Below are 18,760 nucleotides of genomic sequence, written 5' to 3'. Positions count from 1 at the left end.
CTATATTCAAGTCCCAGGGTGTAGAAGGATCATTGTATGGAGGTCTCAGCAATAGGGTTCCTTTCAGAAAGGCTTCACAAATTTGTGCGTCATTTAGACCATTATGAAAATTTGAAATTGCAACTAGATGAACACGTACAGTCGAGGAAGACAGCCCCGCATCAAAAAGAGAGGCTAAAAATTCCAAGACCTTATAAATTGGTGCAGAATATGGGTCAAGATTACTGTCTGTAGCCAATTTTGAAAATCTCTGACACCTGCTGCTGTATAATCATCTAGCCGAACATTTGTGGGAGGCTAGAACAATTTGTTGAACTGGGGCTGTAAGGCTAGTATGCCTGGCAATCATTGGAAATGGAGAAGTCATACAGTGAGCTTGAGATTTTTGAAGATTAAGATGAATGAGCCCCTCTGGATGGGACAATAGGTCTGGAGCTGCATCCAGCGTCCAAGGTTTTTGAATTAAGCGAGGCCACAGAAAGGGAAACCATACCTGTCAAGGCCAGAATAGGGCAATGAGAGCTATCTTGTTCTTCAACCTGTTGGCTTTCTTCAGAAACTGGGAAATGAGGGGAACTGGGGGAAAGCCATACAGTAGACTGGAAGGCAAATCGTGAAGGACAGCATCTCTTTGGTGACTCCCCAGGAGGGGGGGGGGGTCAGGGCAAAGCAGCTTCTGCACTTACTGTTCAGGGGAGATGCAAAGAGATCACAGCAGGGCTGGCCTCACTGACAGAATATCATTTCTGCCACAAAAGGGTTGAGAGACCACTTGTAAGGCATTAGGATGCTCCTGCTCAATTTGTCCGCGATCACGTTGTAGCTCCACAAAATATGTGTTGCTATTAGAAAGCGGCCGAATGAAAATGCCCATTGACATTCCCTAAGGGCTTCTTGACAAAGAGGGTAAGATCTGACCCCCCCCCCCCCCATTTGCTGATGTACCAAACCACTGACATGTTGCCTGTTTGGATCGCAATCGTTCCTGAGGGGAGGGTTTCCTGGAATGCTTGCAACGCCAGGAGCACTATGTGCAAATTGGCCTCTAACTGGGGCGAAGTGGCATGGACTGTCTTTCCCAGATAATCCCCCCACCCTATCCAAGATATGTCCGTGGTCTCTATGGCTTGGGGCTGAGGAGGAACAAAATGATGGCCCGACAGAATGCAGTTGGAATGCAGCCACCAGCTCAGGTCCTTTTTGCATAAATTGATCAATACTTGATGGGACAGTGGTTGACACAGTAATGACCATTGTGACACCAAGAGCCATTACAGAATTTGCATGTAAAACCTCTAAAGGAGAACTAGACTGACGGTGGCCGTCAGAGTCTGTAACACCAGTCTTGCAGTCACTGTTCTGTTGTGACTAATCTGGCTGACTTGTGATTTTATTCTTTGAAGTCTTTCCTGGGGTAGAGAAGTGATATAGGTGCGTGTGTCTAATGCCGCCCCTATGAACTCTAAATGTTGTGTTGGCTCTACATGTGATTTTTCGTAGTTTACAGTGATCCCTAGCAAAGAACAGGTTTGAAGAACGTAGTTTCTTGCCTGCAGCAGTAGATGCCTGGTGATTGCAGTAATGAGCCAGTCATCTAGGTATGAAAACACACACAATCCTTGCAGTCTGAAGAGAGCTACGACTGCTGCCATGCATTCTGTGAACACCCTGGGGGCTGTGGTGAGACCAAAGGGCATGGATCTGACCTGACAATGACTGGATCCTAGCGGGAAACGCAGAAATCTTCTGGAGCGATTGCGTATTTTTATGTAATACTATGCATCCTGAAGATTTACTGAGCACATCTAATCATATTTCCCTAAGAATGGTAAAATAAACTGAACCTTGACCATCTGGAATTTGGTTTGATGAACTGACTTGTTCAAGACACTGAGATACAAAATTGGTCTCCAGTCCCCTGTCTTTTTTGTCACTAAAAAGAATCTTGAGTAAACCCCGTCCTATCTGGTCTGGTGGGACTGCTTGGATGGCTCTTTTGTTGAACAGTTTTTGAATTTCTAGAACTGTTGCATCCCTGTGACTGGGTGGAACATCAGGGATTCTCTTTGGTTGTTTGGGATGTTTTGAAAAGGAAAGATTGTAACCTCTGGTTATAATTCATTGTTAAGGTTAGTCAGGCAGGTAGGTGCAGGGAAAGTTGTCCCCCGACTGCCTCCAGTGGATGTCAATCAAGCCTCCATTTCAGGAGTGCTGATAGGAGTTACCAGGGAATGAATCCCTGGAACAGTGATTTTGCAGGCTATCTCTGCCTCTAGCATGTCGTCTTCCATTACACCCCCCTCCCCCCGCTCCAGGAGAAGTCATTACCACGCAAGTCCTGGAAAGACCCTTGGAACTTTTTGAACCATAGCTTGCCAATCCTTTGGTTGCCGCAATAGGGCCGTTGAGGAGAGGAAAAGCATACTCCCATGGCAGAAAATGTCTTTCCATCCTTCTCACATCTGGCAAGGGTCTCTTTAACTTTAGGGATGTTCCGTCAATGGGAGCACTGACAAAAAAAGACTTAATCACTTGTTTGTTTCAATAAAGGATATTCCATTTCTAACTCATCTGTGGACTACCTACTATTTTCCATTTGATTATTCTGTAGCATGTGTTTTATTGTTATATTTTATAGTTCAATTTTTATTAAGTGAACTAAGTGCATAGCATAATTTAGGAAGTGAACATCACACCCTCCACACTGCAAAGTTTCTCCTTGGTTTGTTTTTGGATACGGAAAGTAAGTGAAGTACAGTTGTGTACACTTAAAATAAATGTAGTTGTTCAAATGCATTCACTGTTGCAGTCATCACACTTGGGTTATCTGCCTGCAGGTAGCCCTCAGTCAGCCTGAATACCAGAGTCTTTGGATTTTTGCATCGGATGCTGTCGTCTCATCCATTATGTTAGGTCATCAGGGATATAAAACATGCAGCAGACGTCATTACATCAGTTTTTCTTGCCCCAGATGTCAGGAGTCGCCAAAATAGGAAGCAATCAAATGGTGTGGAATACCTTCAGTAAAACATAAATACCATTTCCATAAGATATGACCAAAAAAGAGGATAGGTAGAAAGCATAGAAAGACAGGGGACTGGAGGGATGGTAAGCAGGACTGCAACAGTGAATGCACTCGAACATCTAAATTTACAGTAAGTGTACACAACTGTACTATGTCCTTTGTGTTTCATTGTAGCAGTCATCACACTTGGGTTGATTCCCAAAGCTGAGGAAGGGTGGAGGCAGTCAAGTAGTAGTAGGGCTGGCTAGCAGGCCTTGTAAGACTGCTGTGGCAAATCCAGCTATGGATTTGGAAGATAGGTAAGTGGAAATGCTTGGTGAAGGTGTGAACAGAACTCCAGGTTGCAGCTTCCAGGATGTCCCTGGTTGAGACTCCCCTGAGAAAAGCTGTAGAGTTTGAGGGAGCCTTACTGGAATGAGGCCTGATCCCATGTGGGGTAGTTTTTCCAAGGAGTTTGTAGCAGAAAGGGATGCAGTGTGCTATCCATTTAGAAATGGTTTGTTTCAAAATGGTCTTGCCCTCGGCCCCTCTAGCAAAGCGGACCAGCAGCTGGTCAGATTTTCTGAAAGGTTTAGTCCTGTCAGGGTAGAACCTGAGCTGTCTGTGCACGTCCAAGGAGTATGGGATCCTTTTCCCTTTATTCTGAGGATTAGGAAAAAAGGTTGGCAAATGGATGGATTGATTTAAAGCCACACTGGATACCACCTTGGGCATAAAAGATGGATTAGTCCTGAGGGAAACCCTGTCCGCATGGAAGATAATGAACAGTTCCACAGCCATAAGGGCCTGTAACTCAAGACACTCTTCTTGCTGAAGTGATGGTTAGCAGTAAGGCTGTTTTCCAAGAGAGGAATTTTAACTCTGCTGTAGCAGCAGACTCAAAAGGGAGAAGCGTGAGCTTCTCTAGTACAAAGTTAAGGTCTCAGGCAGGAGTGGGAGCTCTCTTTTGGGGTCTTAAATTGTTAGCTCCTCTCAGGAACGGTTTGATCAGAGGGTCAGAGAAGAGGGGTGGCTCAGTATTGTAATGAGCTGAGATGGCAGTGGCATGAATCTTAACTGATGAGAAAGAGAGGCTTTTGTGGGGCAGCTCTGCTAGGTAATCTACGATTTGAGGCAAGGAGGGCACGACTGTGTCCTTCCCTTGAGATTGGCTCCAAAAACAGTATCTATTCCAGTTTTCTGAATAGGATTTCCTAGTACTGGGCCTCCTGGCATCAAGGATAACATCCAGCACCTGTTTGGTGAGGGTTGCTGGTGATGTATTCAGGGAAAAAGCCAGGCTGCCAGGTTCAGGGTTTGCAGCTGAGGATGAAAAATCTGTCCCTCCTTCTGGGACAGCAGAGAGGGGGTCTGCTGTAGGTGCCAGGGTGGCACTGCTGTCAGACTGTGTAGAAAATGGGTACCAGTGGTGGCGTGGCCAATCTGGTGCAATAAGGATTGCCCTTGGCCTGTCCTGTTTGATCTTGAGGAGTACCTTTGGAAGGAGGAGCAGAGGGGGAAAGGCACAGACTGAGAGGTTTTCCCATGTGAAGGATACGGCATCCACTTTCCAAGCTTGTCTGTGGGGAATTCTGGTGCAAAATTTGTTTAGTTGATGGTTTTGGGGGGGACGCAAAGATGTCCACCTCTGGTGTCCCCCACATGTGTATTACAAGTTTGAATGAGCTTAGTTCCAGTTTCCACTCATGTGGGTCCATTAGATTTCTTCTTGTCATCTAATAGTGACTTTTGTTTGCCTGGCAGGAAATGAGCTTGCAGGTGCACTTGGTTGCTCAAGGCTGTGTTCCAAAGCGCCATGGCTAACTTGCAGAGTGGTTAGGAGTGAGTTCCCCCCTGCTTGTTTATGTACCAAATAACTGTGGTGTTGTCTGTCTTTATCAAGAGCTGTCCTGGAAGGATAAGGCATATGAAGGCTGTCAGTGCATTCTGTACAGCTAACATTTCTTTTTGATTGATATGCAGGTGAATTTGTCCTGGACTTCATTTGCTTTGAATGCATTTGCCTGCCATGTGAGCCTCCATGCATAATCTGATGCGTTTGTTGTCAGAGTTTGGACGGCTAGGGCTTGTGAGAAAAGGAGTCCCTTGTTGTTGAAAGCCTCTGCCCACCAAAGGAACTCTGTCCTAAGGCAAGGAATGATAGGAATCACTTCTTCCAGGTCCTGGGAATGTGTTGACAACAGAGACATTTTAAGTACCACTGGAGTTTCCTCATATGCAGTCTTGCATATGAAATCAGTAGAATACATGAGGCCATGAACCCTAGGACTTGCAGTATTTTTCTTGCAGATAGCCGGGTTTGGGTGGCCAGTAGTTTGAAATAAGTTGTCAAATAAACCTGCTTTTCTGGAGTGAGGAATGCCATCTGGGAAGTTGTGTTCAAGCTTGCTCCCAGGAATACAATCTTTTGTCTGGGTACCAGATATGATTTCTTTTCTTTGATGGTATACCCCAGAGAAGTGAGGAGTCTCTTTACAAATGTCAGGTGCTGAAGTAGCAATTCCTGACTGTCTGCCTGAATCAGGCAATCGTCCAAGTATGGGTAAATTTGAATATTTCTCTGCCTGCAGTAAGGAATGGCTGGAGCCAGGCACTTTGTGAATACCCTGGGCACAGTAGATAAGCCAAAGGGAAGTGCAGAGAACTGATAGTGCATAGAGCCTACCCTGAAACGTAGATATTTTCTGCAAGATTCCCTTATGGGGATGTGCAGACAAGCTTCTTTTAAGTCTAGGGTGACTAGCCAGGAGTCCTTGGTTAGCATAGGAAGGAGCTGTTGATTGTAAGCATTTTTAATTTTGGTACCACCAGGAAGGTGTTTAGGGTTGACAGATCCAGAATAGGGCGCCAAGAGTTCTCTTTCCTTGGCACCAGGAACAGCTTGGAGTAGAAACCCTGTCCCCTTTGCTCTGTTAGCACAGGTTGGATAGCCCTGATACTGAGAAGAGAAAGTACTTGCTTTTGGGCCTCTGTCCACTGGTTTGGAGGAAGGTCTGGCAATCCACTTGGGGTTGGCAGACAGTGGAAATAGAATCTGTATCCCTGGGACACAATGTTTAAGACCCATCAGTCCTGGGTAATATACTCCCAGTTTTTGCATGCAGGGCGAGTTTTCCTCCTAGAGGTGCAAGTACTTGGGCATGGCTGGGAAAGGTTAAGGACAAGTCATTGTGAACTTTTTCCTATAGGGGGTGGCTTACCACTCCCTGTTTTTGAGGAGGGAGCACTCCATTGTTTAAATCTATGCATACCCGGAGACTGTAGTCTTTGTTATCTGTTGCCCCTGGGTTTGGGCTGATAAGGTCTGTAAGGGACTGGAAAGGACCAATTTTTGAAGGCCAATGCCTACTGAATCTAGGTGGCTGTACCTGTAAAAATCTTTACCAGTTTGCATGGATTTTTTTCTTCCATCTTTTTAAGAACTTCTTCTGCTTTAGAGCCAAACAAACATTCTTGGTTTAATGGAGCATCAAGTAATTTTGCCTTGACATTGTCTGGCAAGATTTGTTCCTTCAGCCAAGCATGCCTTCTCAGAAAAGACCCAGTGACAGCAGCCCTGCAAGATGCTTCTAAGGCATCAAAACCACACTGCAAAGTATGTTTACCAACTTGGTTTGCAGAATGCATTAAGTCTTGAAGTCCTTATTTTCTGCACAACCAGGAATCAACAACATTTTTTGTTTAATTAGATCAATAATAAGCTGCTGGTACTTCCAACATGTGAAACTGGCAATTTAAAGCCCTGATGGCAAGAGTTGCAGAGGTATATACCTTCTTACCCCATCTGTCTAGAGCCCTAGAATCCTTGTCCAAAGGGGTAGGGTTTTTGGCTGTAGAAGCCTTAATACCTTTAGGTCCCTGGGAAATGGTCTCTGGATCCACAGTGGGATTTTTAAAGAGAAATTTGTGAGAGTCAGGTACTCTGTAGTATCCGTCAGGCTTTCTAGGAGCAGGTGGTAAAGTATCAGGGGTAAGGCTGGATTCCATGAAGACATCATCTACAATATCCAAGACAGGGGGAATAGCTAGAGGCTTATGCTGAGGCAAATCTAAAAATTCCTGGAGTCTCTTTTTGGACTGTGGGTAGTCCTGGCATTCCCAGTGGTAATGCTCTCTTAGGGTATGCAAGGTTTCACCGAAAGAAAGGTCCTCTGGGGGGGAGGCTGAGGGAATTGACTCCTCTGCATCTGAGTCCTCATAGGTAGATAAGGGTATGTCCTGGTAATCACAGGGGTCAGAGTCATCAGACTCATGGTCTGAAGAATCTGGAGGAAAATCAATTCTTTATCTTTTAGAGGGGGAAGGCTGGCTTCCCCTAATTAAAGTAATAAGGTCTTCAGCCATTCTAAGCATTTGTTTCTTTGGCATGGGAGCTTGAGAATGTAATTTGGTCGGCGGTTTCCTAGGCGTAGCGCGAACTCTGGGCCTGAGAAATTTGGTAGATTTAGTCATTAATGAAGTAGTCAGTTTAATACAAACATCGACAGGTCTGAATACACCCTCAGAAGCTGGTGCCTTCACATCGGCTCCAGACCCATCCAAGGTAGAGACATCCACAGGTTCCATAGTCGAAGAAGCATCTTGTGGCATACCAGTCTCCGAATGGGTCTCAGTGGAGGCCTGTAAATCTGTACAAGCGGGTAACAGGTGCTGTGAAAGCGCCTCACTGAGTCCCGGCGGACTGGCGACTAGCTTAACAGAAGCGTTGTCGGCAGTTTTGGACTTATGCAGTCTGTCTCTGTCTTTATCTTTGTATTTTTTCGGAAGGTCGGTAGCCGGATGGCTTACCGACGCCATTTTGGAATACGGAGAATGAGAGCAAAAGAATTTAGAGACAAAAATAGCCCGATGACGAATAGTTCTGGCGTTGAACAAGGCGCAAAACCAACAGCGAGGGACATCATGATCTGGGCCTAAACACGTGATGCAGTAAGAATGAAAATGTCTGTGAGGTATTTGCTTTCCACAGGCAAGACAATTGTTAACTTTTTTTGACATCGGTTAGAGCAAGAAAAAAATACCCCAACGGGGTACTTAGCTTTAGAAGACTTCAGGTTTGAAACTCAAAAAACAAAAATTTCAGGTAGCTGCTGACCGGCACTTGCAAACTACTTCTGCTTCAGGCTCCTACGTGGCAGAAAAAGCTGATGTAATGGCGTCAGATGCATGTTTTACACCCCTGACGTCATGGATGAGGTGACAGCATCCAACGCAGAAATCCCAAGACTCTGGTATTCGAGCCGACTGAGGGCTACCTGCAGGCAGATAACCCAAGTGTGATGGCTGCAACAGTGAAACACAAAGAATATCAGCAATTTAGAGGGTATGTCAAATGATAAAGTACTGTAAAAGAAGAGGAATTTCACAGAACAAGATGAACAAATGCAGACTGCCAAAGATAAAAGATGAGAGTATTTGGATAATTAACAAGATAAGAAAGACTGCTGCTAAGCAATTATTTTTGATAACTCTTGAGCACAAAAGCTTTTAATACAATGACTTAGGCAACAGAAAGAAGAAAGAGTAATAGCCAAACTTAGGGAGCCTATGACAAGGAAAAATAACTAAAAGTTCCACAGAGGTATTACAGATATTTCAAAAATTTTATGAAAATTTGTATAAAGCAGAGAAATGGGGATACCAAGGAAAAGGCACAAATGGAAATATCTGCTGAAGACTTAACTATGCCACAGACACAGGAAGATGAGGCTAAACAATTAAGCAGTGATATGTATTCAATCTATGAGAAAGTCTCCAGGAACAGACAGTATTCCTCTGTACATCTGGAAGTTAGGTGGGAAGAAAGTGATAAAGATGTGGAAGGCTTTGCTTAACAGCATTTTACAGGCGGGGGAGAAGAGTACCAGCATTTGGGAAGTAGTTGTGCCTCACACTGACACAAATGTTCCCAGGAGGGAATGACACAGACAAATAACTGGTGGACTAAAACTAAATGCCAAAAAATGCATGACAGTATCCTTTGGGAAGTCATCCATCCCTGGTAACTATCATATTGACAACACACCCCTTAGAGATGACTCAGTAGTCAGGGACTTAGGGACACACATAGATGGTAATCTAGCCTTTGATCATCATGTGTCTACAGTGGTGAGGAAATCATTCTAAGTTGCACAACTTATAAACAAAGGTACGGCATCCAACTCCAAGGAAGTCATCGTTTCACTGTATTTGACATTCATCAGACCTATCATTGAGTACAATGCACTGTTTGGCATGTACTTAACCAGGTATATCCAACAACTGGAACATCCACAGAGGTTCCTCACTAAAAGAATACAAGGTGTAAGTAATATATCCTATGCAGACCACCTCAAGGCACTATTCCTGTATAGGTTCATAGGTTGATACTAGGCTGTTGGCCCTAGGGCCTATAAAAAGCCTAGCCATAACAATTCCCTGGCTATTTCTTCCCTGGACACTACAGACTCCTACAGGCTTTTGAGGGGAGATCTAAGCCTGGCATACAGGGCATTGTCAGACCACACTCTGATGGGCCTCCTGCATATTCACAAAACAAACAGTACCAGAATTACCCATTTTAAAGATTTAAACCTTGTCTGTGATATAAATAGGACGTGCTGGAGAGGTAGGTATATATCCCACAGGGTACCCTGTCTATGAAACAGGCTCCCCATCCATGTGAAGCAGTCTCTCCCTAACCCAATTCAACTGCAACTTGGGCAATTGGATGGGAAACCGGAAATTCATCCCTGGTTTGGTACCTATGTCTCTAATATAAACAGGTAGCTTGTAAATGGTTCATCTCCCAGGCCCATGCTTACACTTATCAAGGGTATCAGAACTTCTCAGAGATTTGGAATGCATGGCTAGGTTTAAAAAGGCCCTTGTGGTCGTTAGCCTAGTAAACACCTATAAACCTATAAACAATGACTGTAAAGACCCTTCAGATCTAGATTCATATAGACCCATTTAAATTTTAAACCAGCATTACCAAAGAATCACAGGATTGTACTTGGCCAACAACCTCGTGGGCCTTTTTATGCCTAACCAAATTTCCCTCCTGGGGTAATGTTTCACTTTCCCTTCCTCTTTTTGGACTAGATTCTAATACCTCTACTGATACTAACTAAATTAATACCACAGACATTTTGAAAGCCCCAAGCTTGGAAAGCATCCCTTAGTGGTTGCCTCTGTCTATTCATGTAACAGGAAATTTACTCCTGGGCTCTCCCCATTTTCCCAGCCATAAGTCCAAATTTCTCGTGAATATGAACTGAGTTGAGTTTTGCTTTACTTGTATGGGGAGTCTGTTCCACAGCAGTGGTTACCTCTATGAGATAAATCTCTCTCTCTCTCCAGACTGTGATGTTCATGTTGCATCAGAAATTTAGATTCCTGAACAGTATAATTTATTTATTTATTTATTGCAGTTGGTTTACCAGGATAGTCCATTGGGCCTTAAAGAACCCGTTTTCAATGGAGTCCTGGGGAGAAAAGCTCCAGAAAAAAAAACAAAAATACATATAATATTCGACAGAGACAGTCTAGGGACAGAACGTTATTATTACAATGTAGTCAGAATAATGTGAAACTAATGTGAAACTAATTCTAGTGCTGGCTGTTTTGCTAAAATGCAACAGCTTCATCGGGGCAATGTCAGATAATATCCTGTAAGCCAGACACAGGTCACCTCTTAGCATCTGTAGAAGGCTTGCGATGGTCCACATATGACAGACTGTTTTAGCCTATCCTTCTTGTAAGGTATCTCTGTGGGCTCTTCCAGTTGTTGCATATGTCTGGTCAAGTAAATGCAAAAGGGGGTATTGTATTCTATGACAAGTCTCATAAGTTCTCAGTAGAGAGGAACAACAACAAACCTAGGCCTAGAAGCAATTGAAGTATGTATGTCTATTAGTTAAGAGAATATCAAAGATGTTAACAAAACTGGAAGATTAGTGTGATTTTGTGAAGGGGTGGCCAACATCTGACAAAATTAACAGTCCAATGATAATTCAGAGGGAAGCAGAATTTAAGAAAACACCATTATTATTGGTGGGTCTTGATGCAGATAAAGCATTTGATAGAGTCAGCTGGGATTTTATGTAGAGGGCAATGCTAACATTTGTTTTTTTTCTGTCAGAATAATAGGACTGATGAGGAGGCTACATGGATGGTCAGAAGCAAGAATTAAGATGGTAAGAGTCTTCTCTAACAAGCTGTGCTTGAAAGAGGAGCAGGGAGGGATGCCCTCCTTCCCCACTGTTATTTGCATTACACATGAAACAATGGCAAAGAAAATAAAGGATTCATAACTTCAAGGAGAGATCAGGTATGCTAACAAAGAAAAGCTAACTTTATATGCAGACGATGATATTTTGTACTTGATAAATTCATTAAAGGACATTTCTGTGTTATAGTGCATTTTGAAACAGTTTCAAGTCTTTTAGAGATATAAAAATAAATGAAGATAAAACAAAGGCTATAGAGGTAAGCTAGCATGAATTGGTTCAGCAGTACCCACACTTATGCTAACATTATAAGATTAAGTATTTAGGTGTACGGACTGATAAGGAATTCTGCCATGGGAGAGAAGGATTTGTGAGAAGAAACTATATACTTTGAGATTTAAAAAAAATGTCTGGTAAAGCAGTTATGACCATTAGTAATAACTTCACTTCTGCATAAATGTTATAAAATCTGGGTGACATAAAGGTGAACAAATGCTGCAATCACATATGAAACATTACGACACAGCATTGTTAGTTATACTTGCAATCTACATGGTTTTGTAGATCTTGAAATATTGTGAAACTATTACAGGCGTAACTTGCATATATTCCACAATACCACAGAACATCAGTATGCCATGCCTTCTTATCATTCATCATTAGAAAGGTCTCAAACACATGAGCAATTATCCCACTGATGTCCTGGGTCTATGCCGCACAATAACAGAGGTATAACCACCCCTTTCACCATAACACTAGCAATTTTGGGTAAATAAAACACCGTTTTCTTTTATAAATCTGCAGTGCAGAATAACTACCTACAGACAGACCTTTGATACTAACACTAGCAGGTAGATCATGTCTAATCGAAGAGTTTTTGTGGTGTCTATTTCCTGTAAATTGTATTGTTTACCTTATACTTCAGCAGAGGAACTTGGAGAGAAGCTAGTAGTTTCCTGGTTTAGAAGACCTTAGTAAGGAAGAAGATTAATTAGCCTCTTATTGCTCAGGACTGAATGAGTTAAGTGGAATAAGATGATTCTCCCCATGGAATAAGACAGTCTATGGTTACTGGATTTTAAGGGGTACTTTAGAGCTATGCAGTTAAGGCTCATAAACATAACTTAAGCAGAAGTTTATTAAACAAAGTGGAAAAATGATGATGATGATGAAATGGGGTGAGGGATTTCAGGCATTAAGAGAGACTAGAATTTTGGATGCAAGCCCTCAAGGAGAACCACCATCACCATACAGATTATTACATTTATAAAACAGCACAAAGTATTTTATGAACTATGTCAGTGTGGGAATGGATACAAGGGAGTCCACCAATGGGGAAGTCTGCAAGTAGGGGTATAGAAAATAGGTAAGGAGGACAAAAATTACTAGAGGAAGCAAATGAACCAAGATATGGGAGCAAATAACTTGGGAAGGAAAGGCAACAGACTGGAATGAAGCTAAGCAGAAGCTTGGACTGTAGGTTACAGACGGCCTTTCCTAGCAAGGACTGATAAGAATATAAGCAAAAAGAAAGGGATAGGGGACTGCTAAGTGAAAAAAACAGCTCTGGTAGTGTTTTCAGTTGAGTCTAGAAAAGACGTCACTGTTAAAAGGGACAAAATGAAAATTGAACTGTAAATACTATGTATCTGATATGAATATTGAACCATTACAATACTGTACTCTGTGGAGCTTTTTTACCTAGGCATTCACTGAAAATTAACCTTTTTTCCCCCCAGTCACACCTTCCCAGTAAACAAATGGAAATAAAATAAATAAATTAGTACTGCATTTAAATCCTGCATAACTATACGACTCAGAAGAGTTTAGAAAAGACAGGAAAAAAAAAAGGATGGAAAGTCAATTTAAAAAGGAGCAATCGAAAATAAATTTGGAAAACTCTCAAATATATGCAATGATGTCCAGAAGTTTTAGGATTTTTGCATGTCAGCAATTACATGGGTATTTTTATACCTCAAATAGAATTCAGAAGATTTTTCCTCAGTTGGACAGCAAACACTGGTGGTATGACTGGATAAAGGAGGGCAATTAGGAAAAAGTTTTTAAGGAATGTAACGAGTTGGCAGATTCGTCCATTCAGCTCTTGTCTAAAGGAAAAAGTAGGCAGCTTAGGCATAAGAAGGACCAGACATATGAAGATATAATAGACTAAAAAAAAAACTCTAACCTTCAAAGTCTTTTATGCATTTACAACAATCCAGAAACATTTACAGCCACTTCATAAAAAAAAAAAAAAAAGAACTCTAAAACTTAACTTCAAATGAAAAGTAACAGTGATGGCCCACTAGAGAAACTCCCAAAAAACACAGACATTTCTATGAAGAAGCTGTCATAAGCTAAGTCAATTATACGTTCTCATATAAACTGCAGATGTAAGTCATGCTTCATGTACAATTTTATACAATGGAAAAAAGAAACCATACAAATTGTGAAACTAGTTTCAGTGAAAAGGCAGTGAAACCGTTGTTAGAACTGAAAATAGACATAATCAGTAATAAATTAAACAGATTTGTAGATAATATGAGTGAAAAGGAACAGAACACTATTTCCCCCTTACATGAATATATGAAAGCTATCATCAATGGTAAACTGACCTACAAATGAAGCTTGACCAACTTATACAAGTTAATTACAAATAACAAATTTGATGCAAAATTCTGGAACTTTTTAGATAGTACTGGGCTGAGTGACTCAATAGAAGGTAAGAATAAATGTTCATTAATCAGTTAGTCAAACCTCTTCAAGCTTATACTGGAACGTTTTTATGTGGAAATATATACATACTCCCTATAAAATCTCTAAGTTTAGTAAAATGACTTCTTCAGTCTGTTGGAGGTGTAAAAGCTGACTGGCCACACATTTTTATGGACTATGAAAAATTAAATTTATATTGGGAAGAGAAGTACATTTTAAGTGGTTATAGTCTGATAATTGTTATTTAACTAGATCAGTAATACTAAAGAATGTTCCACTTCCTTTGTCTAAAAGCCAAACAAGAAATGTAGGATAGCCTTGAAATATTGCTACTGAAATACCAAAACTCTTAGTGTGTTAATTGTATAAGGTTACCTCGATGAAATGTTTTCCTAACATTGCATAACAATATGTGTTGTTGAATTTCTTCCTTTCTGTGTGCATATTGGAAATATGTTATATCAATAAAAAAATTCTTAAAAAAAGAACTGGAAATAGACATGCTTGGAGTTCTAAGATGGCAACAGCAGTGCAAGCAGATGAAAACAAACTCAGGGTAGTGCACAGCTTAAATTAACAAATTTCTGCAAACTGCTATAAACTGTTAACAGCAATTGCTAGATAAATACTCTATGATGTCCAGAAGATTGACAAGAAAAAGAAAATGTGAAGTGGAAAAGACTGAAACCGTGGAAATTCCGGAGGAAACTGCAGCAAGATGGAGAAGAGCTGGGGAAAGCAGACAGCAGCAAAAGAGAAAACTCTTCAGCTTCACAATTTGGTAAGTGTTCCTTTGAGCCACCTGCTGAGTCACTTTCCAGCAGCTAGTGGAGTTCCAGTGATGCTTTGTTCTTTTTATTGTAACCATTGTCTTAGCCTCTTTGTTAGCCAACCTGAATTCCTTCTTAGCCTGGCCCGTCTTTTGAGTCTCTCACTTTATCCTGCACTCCTTTCTTTTGGTAAGTTCCTGGACTTCTGCATTTCACCACCTTTCCCTATGTACCTTATTGCTGTAACTACCATGCCTACATATCTGTGCAACAGTCTTCACACATGCTGTTTGAAGGTGCCTTTCCTTTTACTCCACCTATTTCCACTTATTCTTGAGATGTTACAACCCCGAGTATTTCTTTGAATTCTTGGGATTTCACTCCAGAAAACTTCTAGGTCTTCAGCCTAGTATATGTTGACCTTAGAACTGTTCTGACCACTGCTTGTAACATACAGTACCGACTACAGCTTTACCTTGAGGGACAGCTGTTTCATTGGGGAAGACTTCGCAATCTTTGACTTTACCCCAACACCATTTTCTATCTACGTGGAAGTCTACCTTTGTTGCATGTTGTCCAGTCTTGTATGTAATCTTGTGACTGTCTCTCTTGCAGCACCTATTTGCAGGCAACCATCAAGCCATATACAGACAGAACTCTAAAATTACATCTCCTTTTTTTATTCTTGTTGGACCACCCATGTGGATCTAAGCAGTCATTTTATCCTGTTCTGTCTGTCCTGACAATGAGCATTCAGATCCCTAATTATCTTTCGAGAATAACCTACTTTAAAATTTATCATAAGGGATGACTAAACTCAAGCATATCTGCTGTGATACCTGTGGTTACATGAAGTTATGCTTATGCACAGCAGCACAGACAAATAAAATCTGTATTATAAATAAACATAAGCAGTCTGCATGTACAGGTGAAGTCATAAGACAGAGTACTGTAGATCCTGTTGATCCAAAGTAAAACAGTAAAGTAAAAGTGGTGCTTTTCATAACAACAAAGTCACCATAGTTAGAAAAGACTGGTGTCTACTTGGGGGGGGGTGTCACTGTTTCATTAGGTTTATAGCATGCACAAGAAAGTACTTCAGTGCAAAACAGAATTAAAAGGACCGCCATGACCAATCTTTCTTAAGATCATTGTAGGTACTAATACCATTATTATTCTTTTAACATGAGAGTACAAATGTTGTTTATATTAAAACTTCTAGTCAACTTAAAAAGAAAGAAAGCAGCAAACTTACTTCTTAAGGTCGCAGAACACTGATTTAAGCTCACTCGTGGAGGTAATGTGCTGTGGTACGGTGGAGTAGTACTGAAGAGTATGTCATTTGGTAATGCTTGGTCAAGTATGGAACTTCGAGAGCTGGCATGTGATGACCCCCTTCTGTTACTACACATGCTCTCATCAGAAAGGGTACGATACAGAGATCTTCTTGGAGACAGGTATTCAGATATAGAAAACTAAACAAATTTCAGTAAATAAATTAATACATGCAGAAGTACAGCTTTAAAAACAAATGAGACAACTACTCGATAACAACTAAGTCATTTATAAATTTAACAGTGTTTCAGGCAAAATGTAAGGATTACAACAAGTACAGTGTATACATATTTTAACTAATTTCTGTTTTCTACTCTGCATTCATTTGAAGTTACACAGCCTTCTGAGACTTTTGCATTTATGGGACACCCAGGGATGTGGCCATTTTTAATTATTTAGCTTATATAATTTAATTCCCTGTTTGCTATTAACTATCTGTCTTAAAGTATGGCCCAACTGGCATACACGGACTTTCTACACCACTGTCTTTGCGGATATTAACGGTTCTATTAATTTTTCACTTTAGTGAACCCAAAGGCTGCTGCATACTTATTAACTAGCTAAGTGCTTGTTTTGCACACTCATTTCTATCAAACTTGCATCTTGTTCTGCTTGACAAATGGACATTTTCAGATTCCCAGATCAACTGACTTTTGGATTTTTATTATATAATGCACAAATATTAATTTATTTACTCTAATAGTGATTGTCATGGTGTAACGTGACCAAGGCAATAGTGGGTGCAATTTCCCAAGTAAAATGCAAGTAACATGGATAGCTAAAATACGTACATATACTAAGTCCAAGATTGCCAATTCTTGGAATATTCCATTTTCTCCAAGATACAGCAATCTTGAATTGGTACATACAAGTTTGAGGGAGGGTGTGGGAGGCTTGCCCCCTGCAGCAAAAAAAAAAAAAAAAAAAAAAAAAAAAAAACAAATTTAAAGGAAAGGCATAATGTTCAACATATGCTCTTCTCCTGTATTTTCCATCTGTTTTTTTTTCTATGCCTCAACAGGTCACACAACTCTTGGCATAAAGGAAGGATTGGTCATTAATAAAACTTGTTCACTGTAGGAGACAGTACAAGAAAGACTGTATATTAGCACTTGTAAAGCTCTAAACATTTTCCACCTGAAGTAAAAGTAACCATAACATTTCTATGAAAAAAGTTTAATGTCTACCAAGTCTACTGGTTCAAAGAAATGCAAGGTTAATTTATTCAAACTAAAAAGTTTAGATCTCAGGAAAAGTAATTTATGTCTTTTTTTTAAAAACAAGAAACATCTTTACTGAATTATCACTTGACATAGGCAATCATACATATATACAAATGAAAGCAAACCATACTAACATATTTTCAGTTGCAAACAGTACATATCACTTAGATTCTTTTATATAGTAACTGTCCAACATTACATAGTTCATTTAATTCCTGCCTTCCCTTAAACCTCATTCCTACTCCAAGACATGATTATGCAAGTGTTGTTCCCACAATTCTCACTTTTTCCTACATAATTTGTGATTTTTTTCTGAAGATCCCACTTCCAGTTCTTTTATCTCTGTTAATATATTCACTACTTCTAGTATGGTTGGTTTAGACTTGGATTTCCCATTAACTAATAATTGCGTTTTTTGGCACCCACCAGAAAATAAACTCAGCAAGGCCTTACTATGTCTAGGCAATTGTGACTCCGTATCACAGCTCAAAAAAAAAAAATTCCTTAGTTACACCAATCTCCTCACAAAGTATTTCTGACAGAGTAGTATTACAGGGCAAAAGTCTGCCAACTCAAAACATTCCCAAAAATATGTTCCCACTTACTTTTTTCTTCCCCATCACACAAATGTTTGCAATTTACTTTTAAAATTATTTTGAGTCTGCCTGGAGTATAAAAATACCTATGCCAACACTTTCAAGCAAAGATCCTAAACCTTCTAAACTTTGTTGCATATTTGGGAGCCAAAGATATATCCTCCCATTATTTCTTTGTGAATTACTTATCTGATATCTCTTCCCAATCCTTTCTAACCGCCTGTGATTGATTCCTGTAGTTATTATGCAATATTTTATATGCCCAACCAATCCCTTTTTAACAGCAGCTTCTATTCTTGATTCTACTAAAAACTCTACCAGTAATATTTATTTGTCTTTGTTAACAGGGAAAGTCCGACTGGTCAAAAACCCATTTTCAGTAAAGGCCCATAGTTAAATCATATATATAACACAAAAGTAAAACATTTTTACCTGTGAAGTACGTTTTACAAGAACATTATACACTTTTGCATGAAAATAAGGGGCATACATATACTAAAAACAGTAAAAGAAATTTACAAGCACTGGATAACAATCACTAGAGAATGAAATACAAAAAGAAACTGTGAGCACACCTGTTCTAACATACGGAAGTGAAAAAAATAGAATGGAGTGTTTACTTGGGTGGTACTAAATAGAAGTTATGTTCTTACCATAACGTTCCATGTTAGTTGTCTTCTTCTCGCCTTCTTCTTGCTGGATGGGTTCGGAGCCAACCTCGGCTCCGACTCGGCCACTCTAAAAGCTCGAGAGTTGGTTCCACCGGCTCGAGGCTCCCCTTATATCCCACAATGCTAGGCGAGAGTTACCTCAGATCTCGTTTGTAAGCTAACCCCAGCTTATAACAGAAACAGTATAACTGTAAAAACAGAATCCACCTCTAACA

The 18,760-nt window shown here is 40.5% G+C and overlaps 1 protein-coding gene across 1 annotated transcript in view; it reads right to left on the bottom strand.

Moving 5' to 3' along the window:
* The window catches only part of SIPA1L2 (signal induced proliferation associated 1 like 2), a 2,064,602-nt gene that overhangs the window by 377,747 nt on the left and 1,668,095 nt on the right, over positions 1–18,760 (bottom strand). The window contains exon 17 of the mRNA XM_044087172.1: positions 15,976–16,195. Coding sequence (XP_043943107.1) covers positions 15,976–16,195 — 220 coding nt within the window. The remainder of the gene's footprint in view (positions 1–15,975; positions 16,196–18,760) is intronic.

This window comes from Protopterus annectens, chromosome 1.part1 (assembly GCF_019279795.1).
Source record: "Protopterus annectens isolate FY-2018-M chromosome 1.part1, PAN1.0, whole genome shotgun sequence".
Classification (NCBI taxonomy): Eukaryota; Metazoa; Chordata; order Ceratodontiformes; family Protopteridae; genus Protopterus; species Protopterus annectens.
The sequence above is the reverse complement of the archived record's forward strand: the minus strand, read 5'-3'. Positions and strand labels throughout refer to the sequence as shown.